At 48.4% G+C, this 10,342-nt stretch overlaps 1 protein-coding gene across 2 annotated transcripts; it reads right to left on the bottom strand.

Moving 5' to 3' along the window:
• Positions 1 to 340: 340 nt before the first annotated feature.
• Positions 341 to 7,049, bottom strand: LOC115357293 (reticulon-3-B-like). Of its 2 annotated transcripts, none has more exons than XM_030048718.1 (8): positions 6,876 to 7,049; positions 3,919 to 4,069; positions 3,091 to 3,147; positions 2,668 to 2,806; positions 1,169 to 1,238; positions 924 to 985; positions 635 to 693; positions 341 to 527 (listed from the first exon to the last, which is right to left on the bottom strand). In XM_030048718.1, exons 1-8 carry the CDS (start codon positions 6,973 to 6,975, stop codon positions 479 to 481), a joined length of 687 nt encoding a protein of 228 aa, XP_029904578.1. In that variant the 5' UTR covers positions 6,976 to 7,049; the 3' UTR covers positions 341 to 478. The 2 variants fall into 2 exon arrangements, with proteins under 2 accessions (XP_029904578.1, XP_029904586.1); XM_030048726.1 differs by having other exon boundaries at positions 939 to 985.
• Between the last annotated feature and the right edge of the window lie 3,293 nt (positions 7,050 to 10,342).

The raw sequence follows: 10,342 nt of genomic DNA, 5'->3' as shown, positions 1-10,342 counted from the left end.
CGCATAGGCGGAGTTTGCGGGGAGGCAGGGGGGGCATTGCCCCCCCTAGCGTCTGAAATGTGTCACTACATTGAGTCAAAAATAGGTCCAATATTTTTTTTTTTCCTGTATACATATCTATAAACATTTAAGCAATGCAATAAAATAAGATTATTTTCAGAAATAAATCTGAATTACATTATGTTTGGTATTGTAATAAATAAAATAATAATAAAAAAAAATGTTTGCCCCCCCCAGCGCAAATTTCAAACTCCGCCTATGGCTGTTCGTCCAGAGCGAACAGAGCGAACGCTGTTAAACGACACAGATCAGTCACACACTGAATCAACGAGCCGGCTGCTGTCGTTTGGTACAGTTTGTTTTATTGTAGAAGAACCAATTTTCACAAACTCTCCTCAGACTGAACTGAGCGGCTTAACCAGTCAGCTAACCGACCAATCACAGGGACAGCAGGGGGCGTGGCCAGAGCCATGATTGGTCACTCCACTTTGGTTCGCTTTACAGCTCCTGGTAACCTGTCCTGCAGCCTGGAGAGACAGACAGGCAGACAGACAGAGAGACAGACAGTGAGTGAGGCAGATGCTGGTTGCTGATTGGCTGGAAGCTTGGTGTTGTAGTTTGTGATGTCACTCACTTCTGCAGCGTTTCCTCCATCCTGGTCTGAACCAGCTCTATGAAGCGGTCAATCTGTGTCTGCGCACACACACACACACACACATACACACACACGCACACGCACACGCACACACACACACACACACATTAAACAAAAGTAAAACATGACTGCACAGTGGGTTTTCACAGTTCTGTTAGTTTTGCTGACTTTAAATTAGGTCTGGTTGTCATGGTAACAATGAAAACATGAATCGGTTTCAGTGGCTGAATGTAAAGAGTTTCAAACACGCACACACACACACACACACACACGCACGCAGCACCTTCTTCTTCTGATAGACCAGCGGTGTGGTGAAGAAGATGATGTCAGCTGGAGAGACAGAGAGAGAGAGACAGAGAGAGAGAGAGAGAGAGAGAGAGACAGGGAGAGAGAGAGAGAGAGAGACAGGGAGAGAGAGACAGAGATAGAGAGAGAGAGAGAGACAGTCAGCGTGAGGCGGTCATGCTGAGCCTGTGTGATACCAAACAGTCAGTCAGGCGGCGTCTGCGTTACCGAGGATGAGGATGGTGATGCCATTGAAAACAGCTCCAATGTACGTCATCACCCACATGACACCAGCCAGCTGGAACAGGCAGCAAAACAGTCAGACAACAGTCAGACAACAGCCAGAGAACAGGCAGACAACAGTCAGACAACAACCAGACAACAGTCAGACAACAGCCAGATAACAGTCAGACAAAAGTCAGACAAAAGTCAGACAACAGTCGGACAACAGTCGGACAACAGTAGGACAACAGTCAGATAACAGGCAGACAACAGTCAGACAACAGTCAGATAACAGTCAGATAACAGTCAGACAAGAGCCAGACAACAGTCGGACAACAGTCGGACAACAGCCGGACAACAGTCGGACAACAGTCAGATAACAGTCAGACAAGAGCCAGACAACAGTCGGACAACAGTCGGACAACAGTCGGACAACAGCCAGACAACAGTCAGATAACAGTCAGATAACAGTCAGACAAGAGCCAGACAACAGTCGGACAACAGTCGGACAACAGTCGGACAACAGTAGGACAACAGTCAGATAACAGTCAGACAACAGTCAGACAACAGTCAGATAACAGTCAGATAACAGTCAGACAAGAGCCAGACAACAGTCGGACAACAGTCGGACAACAGTCGGACAACAGCCGGACAACAGTCGGACAACAGTCAGATAACAGTCAGACAAGAGCCAGACAACAGTCGGACAACAGTCGGACAACAGCCGGACAACAGTCGGACAACAGCCAGACAACAGCCAGATAACAGTCAGATAACAGTCAGACAAGAGCCAGACAACAGTCGGACAACAGTCGGACAACAGTAGGCCAACAGTCAGACAACAGCCGGACTACAGTCGGACAACAGCCAGATAACAGTCAGACAAGAGCCAGACAACAGTCGGACAACAGTCGGACAACAGCCGGACAACAGTCAGATAACAGTCAGACAAGAGCCAGACAACAGTCGGACAACAGTTGGACAACAGTCGGACAACAGTAGGACAACAGTCAGACAACAGTCAGACAACAGTCGGACAACAGCCAGACAACAGCCAGACAACAGTCAGATAACAGTCAGACAAGAGCCAGACAACAGTCGGACAACAGTCGGATAACAGCCAGACAACAGCCGGACAACAGTTGGACAACAGTCAGACAACAGCCGGACAACAGTCGGACAACAGTCAGATAACAGCCAGACAAGATCCAGACAACAGCTGGACAACAGTCAGATAACAGTCAGACAACAGTCAGATAACAGCCAGACAACAGTCGGACAACAGCCAGACAACAGTCGGACAACAGTTGGACAACAGTCATACAACATCCAGCAGTCATATAAAATACAGCAGTCAGACAACAAACTAAAGTCATAAAAACACAGAATCCACAAAATGCCATCCATCAACAAACAATGGCAACAATGCTGTGTGTGTGTGTGTGTGTGTGCGCGCGTGTGTGTGTGTGTGAGTGTGAGTGCGTGTGTGTGTGTGTGTGTGTGACCTTCACAGAGTCCACCAGGTCCTCCACCAGCAGCAGCCTCCTGCTCTGACGGATGAAGCTGTTCAGATAAACCAGAAACTTCTCTGAGAGCTGGTGGAACGACTCGGAGGAGACGGAGACATCTCTGTCCAACAGAGACCTGAGGAGGAGGAGGAGGAGCACGAGGAGGAGGAGCACGAGGAGGAGGAGGGGGGGAGCAGGAGGAGGAGGACGATGAGGAAGAGGAGGAGGGGGTTAAGAAATGAATTCAGGTGTTTTGTTACTCGACAGTTTGGGAAGATCATTTAGTGCTGTTTATATTTGTTATATTTCTCAATAGGCCTGTTTCACATTGTGACCCCACCCCCAGCTCTGACCCCGCCCCCAGCCCTGACCCCGCCCCCAGCTCTGACCCCGCCCTAACAGGAAGTGGGTGTATCTTACTTGAACGGGTGTCCCTCGTCTGACTTCTGGACGGCCTGGATCACAGACTTGTAGACCCTGCACAGGAAGCAGAGGGCTGTTAGGACCACATCATTTCACCGCTCAGTGCACACCTGACCCTTTATCCGGCTCCTGATTGGTCCCTGACTGACCAATCAGCAGTTTTTCTTCCACGTAGCCACTCCCAAATAACAGGTTTTCCCCCATCACTGTAGACTCCCAGAGATGTACCTTTATTCTACAACCAAGCTTAAAATAAGAACTGACTCATTAAGTGTCAATATGAGGCAACTGAAAATCACCTTGTTTTCAATGGGAGTGGACGGAGAGGCGTTTCAGTGGCCCGGGGGGCGGGGCTTAGATAAAGGGTCAATCCTGTCTGCAGCAGAAATATGGACAGGAACAGTCCAGTTACTGATCAATATCTGGATCAAATGGACTGATCAGTTTAGAGCCTTTAGCCCCACTGACCCACACAGATTCTGCTCTGTTTAGCTCAGTGCTGCCCCCGCTGGACACAACACTGACCTGCAGGCTGTTTAGCTCAGTGCTGCCCCCGCTGGACACAACACTGACCTGCAGGCTGTTTAGCTCAGTGCTGCCCCCGCTGGACACAACACTGACCTGCAGGCTGTTTAGCTCAGTGCTGCCCCCGCTGGACACAACACTCTCCTCTCCTGCTGTCTTGTTGATCAGTAATCTGAATTAATTTGCTGTTTTATTGATTAAATTGCCAAGATTTCATACTGGGCAACATCAGCTGTTCAGGCAGTGAAACCCCTCAGACTACAGTGTGCTCTGATTGGCTGTGGCAGTGGCCCCGCCCACCTGAATGTGATGGTGACGCAGAGGCTGGCCAGCAGCAAATAGGAAACCACGCTGATGACAGACAGCGTCGCCACGGCGAACAGCACCAGCAGAGACACGCCGAACGCCACGGCCGACTTCTTAGGCTCCCGCCAGTAAACAAGCTGCAAGGCTGGAGGAGAGAGAGACAGGCTCAGAGAGAGAGACAGGCTCAGAGAGAGAGACAGGCTCAGAGAGAGACAGGCTCAGAGAGAGAGACAGGCTCAGAGAGAGACAGGCTCAGAGGGAGAGACAGACACAGAGAGAGACAGACAGGCTCAGAGAGAGAGAGAGACAGCCACAAAGAGAGAGAGACAGGCAGAGAGAGAGAGACAGAGACAGGCTCAGAGAGAGACAGGCTCAGAGAGAGAGAGACAGGCTCAGAGAGAGACAGGCTCAGAGAGAGAGAGACAGACAGAGAGAGAGACAGGCTCAGAGAGAGAGAGAGACAGGCTCAGAGAGAGAGACAGACTCAGACAGACAGACAGACAGACAGACAGACAGGCAGACAGACAGACATCAGTACCACAGTAAACTGTCTCTCTTCTCAGTGAGCAGGTTAACAAGGTGAAACTGGTTTATTCATCATGTGATGCTGCTGGTGTCCAGCAGGTGGTGCTGTGTCCTCACTGACTGCAGGGCTCTGAGGCTCACAGCCTGTCTGTCTGTCTGTCTGTCTGTCTGTCAGTCAGTCAGTCTGTCTGTCTGCCTGTCTGTCAGCCTGTCAGCCTGTCAGTCTGTCTGTCTGTCTGTCAGTCTATTAATATTAATATTAATATTAATATTCCATATATAATCTGAATAACAATGCCTCATGTCTGCACACCACTCACACACACACACACTCACACACTCACACACTCACACATCACTGCAGAGACAACCAGTACAACCATTAGAATCACTTCTTGTTTGTTTTTATTGTTTGTTTTTCTTGTTTTTTCTTGTTTTTTTTCTCCTATAATTTGCAGAGCGTGGTCTCTACCTGCTCCACCTGTAAAGCGTCATGAGATAACTTCTGTTGTGATTTGACAATATATAAATAAAGTTTGATTGATTGACTACAACCATTACAACCAGTACAGCCAGTCTGCTGCTGGTCAGTGAGCAGCTGCTGCACAGCTGAGGATTATCCAGGTCATAACACACACACACACACACACACACACACACACAGGTCATGTGAGCCTCCTTACACTGAGCTGCATACCATAATGAGCATTAATTAAAGGTGCATGCCGCTGAATTTCAGCCTCGGCTGCCTGCTGCTTCTGTCCCAGTGAAACCAGTCTGACCAGTGTCTCTGAACGTTGAGTTATTGGTGTAAAATGAGAGAGAGGCAGCTTTGACAGTTTCTTCCCATGATCCATCAGTGCAGAGAACAAGGCGCTCCAGCCCTCAGCTCTGCAGCAGGACGTCACGTCTGTTTCAAAACTGAGAAACTCTGCAGTCAGATATGTTATGGGACTGTCCATCTGTTTCTAATGACAGTGCTTTAAAAAAAAATACTTCTGCAGGTTTATAGAGTAATTAAAGACAATCTGAAGCTCATCATCAGACAGTGATGGTGGCCTCCATAGGGGGCGCCGGCGAGCGTCCGCTCTGCTTGTCCCACACACAGGGCAGGGACGCTGCTTCACCTCAGGGAGCTCAGATGGAGTCCTGATCTGCTCGGGAGCTTTCACTCCGTCTCCTTCCTTCTCACCTGGAGAATCCTCCATTAGAACAGCAGCCCACCAAGGTGGGACACACCTGGCTGTTAAAGGGGACGGGAAGCGTCTTGTCCTGAGTCTCTTCATGAATCCTGGCTGTGTTTTGCGCCGTCTCCCGTCCCCTCTAACAGCCAGGTGTGTCTCACCTTGGTGTAACAGGCCTTTAGAGCCAGGAGCCTGGAGCAGCTCAGCCTTTTGTCCAGCAGCAGCTCTGCAGAGCAGGAGGAGGACAGCTGGGGGACAGAGCCCTAAATCACATCTGCTGCAAAGACGTCGAGGGGTTGAGTCTTTGAGGTATGGTGCATTCTGGCCACGCCCACTCGGTGATGTCACTGAGGTGTTTTCAGCAGCCGTCAGCGGCAAAACATCAAAGTACCTGCAGCAACAACACTGAGTCTGGCCTGAGGTGCAACACGCCCAAGACTTTAAACCCCTACAGAACCCCTATAGAACCCCTATAGAACCCCTATAGAACCTCTACAGGACCCCTACAGAACCTGACCCACAGAACTCTTTACTGACCGGCCAGAAAACTCTGCTGAAGGCCACAAAGATGTAAATAAACACCTGCAGTCCAACACCAAGAGATATGCAAACTGACACTTTCAGCTTTTGGTGTGATGGGGCTGTCTCAAAGCAGTGCTGCAGAACCAAGCTGGTCCTGCTGTTAAGAACCAGAACCAGAGCTAGAACCAGAACCAGAACCAGAGCCAGAACCAGAACTAGAACCAGAACCAGAGCCAGAACCAGAACCAGAGCCAGAACTAGAACCAAATACATGAAGTGTTCAAGTCCAGGTCAGTCACCACACTGAGAAAAAAACATGTACTATAGGCAGACCTGATGGAATCTTACTAAAATCATGTGGCCCTTACTCCCACACACACACACACTCACACACACACACACACACACACACACACACACACACACACACACAGAGGCAGATTTAAGCCGCCTTGCGACATCATAAAGCACAGGAGCCGTGCGTGAGACCAGGTCAGCTGAGCCGGTTTGCTCAAGAGCACAATGGGGCTTTGTGCCGGGTCAGCTGGCAGGTCAGTCAGCAGGTGAGCTGCTCCTATTGGCCGGCTGAGGACGGTCAACCGCACTCTTCATCATGTCTGAGGCGTACTAAATCTACTGAATCTGTATTATTATTTTAATCAATACATGTTATTGGATTGTACTGACAGATGAGTTAAGGCTGAGGGCTGCACGCTCTACCTGACATGGTGGAGTCCTTCAGGGACGAAGACGAGAGATCCGATGAAGACACCTGGTCCGACTGGGTGTCGGCGTCGGCCATGTTGCCGTCGGCTGCCATCTGGTCTGGCGTCTTCCTGCTCTGGACGAATCAACTAAGCAGAGGTGCACTGTGGGTAATGTGTGTGGCTCTGTGTGCGGGGCTGCACTGACCTCCTCTGCTGCTGGATGACGGACTGAAGGCAGCGAGGGGTGTGGCTTAGTGTGTGGGGGTGTGGCTTAGTGTGGGAGGGTGTGTCTTAGTGTGGACTGCATTTTAGAGGTAATCCTGAATGCTGCCTTCGAGTGTTCCTTGTAAACACCAGTGCTGTTTCAAATCCAAGGAGACTTCTTATATAGGAGGAAAAGCTGAAACCGAAGCTGATAGAGAACTCTGACCCGGACCGGCAGCTGGAGTGTGGATACCCGACCCGACCCGAGCCCACCTGGACCCACTGGGACCCAACAGGTGGAGCCGGGCTCGGGCAATGTAGAAATTACATTCAGGTTCAGGTCAGGTTCAGGGTTATTTTAGTGAACAGACTGAACCAGACTGAAACGGACTGAACCAGACTAAAATAAATAAATAAAAATAAATAAAAATGAAGGCTCTGTTGTCTGTTCTGGGTAACTTCCTGTACACTGTTGGAGTTTACGTGATGACACTGAAGGCAACACGTAGGCTATTTCAGTTGGCAAATGTGACCCTAGCGATGTAGGACACCGAAAATTTGGGGCTCGGGGTGAGTTCAGACACAAAGAAAGAGCACCTGTCAGATTACAGAAAACATGAACACATCACTAGAATTAATATTTTCTGAAAAGGATCAAATTTAACGTTATTAATTTTGGTAATATAATCACAGCTACTTTGGTCCAGTAACGTGTCACAATCCAACTAAGCGTTTAATTTTTTTAGAATATATCAAACACGCCGCCTTCATGTCACCAGAAAACATCAAGCACATTAGTTTCCTTTTGTTACAAAACACCAACGAAGAAGATGTCGCTTTTTTCTGTTGGTCAAAGACCAGTCATTGAGGGAATTTTTTGGTAACACTTTACAATCACAGTGCAACAATTAAGGTTACTTAATGTTAGTTAACGTTAGTTAATGCTGTAATGGTTAATTAACTGTTAGTTGATGATTATTATGGCATTTACTGTTAATAATATCTACAATAACCCTTAAATAACATGTAAATTAACACCTTAGCATGAACAGCATCAGTACATGATTCTTAGACACATTAGTCAACAATTAGTTAACTGTTACTTAATGTTTTACGGCATTAACTAACGTTAATTGTTGTACTCTTATTGTAAAGTGTTACCTTTTTTTTTTTTTTTGCAAACAGAGAAGTGCCGTTTTAAACCGTAACACTAACTGGCCTTGAGGGAAAAGTCAAAGCCAAATGTTGAAACTCAAAACCCTATGAACCCAGGCGGGACGAGGCGTGTGGTTCCTGATTGGCCGAGGGCCGCCTGCATCACGTACGCTCAGGTGCAGGGCGGTGAGCGGCTCTGTTTGTGTTGCAGTGGCAGTAAAACACCGACACACAGCTTGGGAATCTGCTGTCACGCTCTTTAATCAGACCCACACTCAGCGTCACACTGCACAGCCTCACTACAAGCCTCACACGGCCTCTGCTGCAAAACCTCCAGGCTGCTTCAGGTCCAGACCTCCGAACCAGAGCCGGCCCCAGGACTTTGGTGGCCCTGAACAAGATTTTGTTTGTGGCCCCAAAACACATCCAGCACCACCATCAAATCGTGCACACACCGCTATCATTTTTATTCTTAAATATAAGGCACTTAAGGTACATTACATGTATCTGTCAGGCTTATATATTAATCGCACCACAAACGATTTTTTTGAATTTTTTTTTAAACCTATTGCAAATTATCCAATTAAAATGTCAAAATATGATCTACAAAGATTTACATTTACAAAGCTACTCATTAGTCTGAAACAATTTGGGGCAATTTGGACATTTGATAGATGGTTTATTAAAATAATAAACCAAATCACCAATATTTCATGCTGCAAGAAAACACGGGGTGCTAGTTAACAAACCCACTGTGGCCTTTATGAATCATAAATGATGATGCATCCTGCTTATGTTAGCTAACGTTAGGTAGCAAGCAAAGAGTAAGAAATCAACAAGCTTCTTTTAATGATTTCTGCTATTTCTGCTAAAATCATAAACACATAACATTCATGACTTTCTGCACAGCTTCACACTGAGCTGGCTGCTGGTTCTGGTGCTGCAGCTGTAATCAAAGGTTCATTAGCAGCATTTAACAGCCACAACATGAACTTTATTTGTGAAAGTCCGACACTGCAGTGTTTGTAAGAGAATATTGATACAGTCTATATTAAGAGCAGAAACACAGCGTCACAGTGAGTGTGGGGCCCCTCTGGTGGTTGTGGCCCTAAACAGCCACACAGAGCGTTTATGCCGCGGGCCGGCTCTGCTCCACGACGGCAGCAACATGGAGGCTTTGTGAGCAGAAAGCAGTCAGCTGAAAGGCCGTCTGTAGCGCTGCCTGCATGGCACTTCAAGAAACCATAATATCACGTTTTAACAGCTGTTATCAAATGTTGGAGGAGGGGATGAATCTCAGGTGGGAAGGGTTTGGAGGAGGGGCTGAATCTCAGGTGGGAGGGGCTTGGAGGAGGGGTTGAATCTCAGATGGGAGGGGCTGAATCTCCAGTGGGAGGGGCTTGGAGGAGGGGTTGAATCTCAGGTGGGAGGGGCTTGGAGGAGGGGTTGAATCTCAGATGGGAGGGGCTGAATCTCCAGTGGGAGGGGCTTGGAGGAGGGGTTGAATCTCAGGTGGGAGGGGCTTGGAGGAGGGGCTGAATCTCTGTTGGGAGGGGCTTGGAGGAGGGGTTGAATCTCAGATGGGAGAGGCTGAATCTCCAGTGGGAGGGGTTTGAAGGAGGGGCTGAATGTCAGGTGGGAGGGGTTTGGAGGAGGGGCTGAATCTCAGGTGGGAGGGGCTTGAAGGAGGGGCTGAATGTCAGGTGGTAGGGGCTTGGAGGAGGGGCTGAATCTCAAGTGGGAGGGGCTTGGAGGAGGGGCTGAATCTCAGGTGGGAGGGGCTTGGAGGAGGGGCAGACTCCACCCCTTGTGCAAAGTTCCCCACACAAACTTTAACAGCTGATCTGACTTACCGACTGCAAAGTGACATAATTTGATGCTACAACTCAAACCTGCCAATCACAACATGCCAAACGACAGCAGCTCTACAGAAAAGGTTGGATCTAACAGTGAAGCTTAAAGAAACAGGACAGAATCACTTTTTCCAAGCTCCTTAAGACTAAATCAGTCAGTTTGTGCAGTGAGGAAGACTCCACCTTCATCACAGCGCGCTCCGACGGCGCCGACTAACGAGCTCGTTAACAAAGACAAGACAAAACGAGGAGCTCTGAAAAAAAAAAA

This window comes from Myripristis murdjan, chromosome 1 (genome assembly GCF_902150065.1).
Source record: "Myripristis murdjan chromosome 1, fMyrMur1.1, whole genome shotgun sequence".
NCBI lineage: Eukaryota > Metazoa > Chordata > Actinopteri > Holocentriformes > Holocentridae > Myripristis > Myripristis murdjan.
Note: the sequence above shows the minus strand (reverse complement) of the source record. Positions and strands in the feature narration are given on the sequence as shown.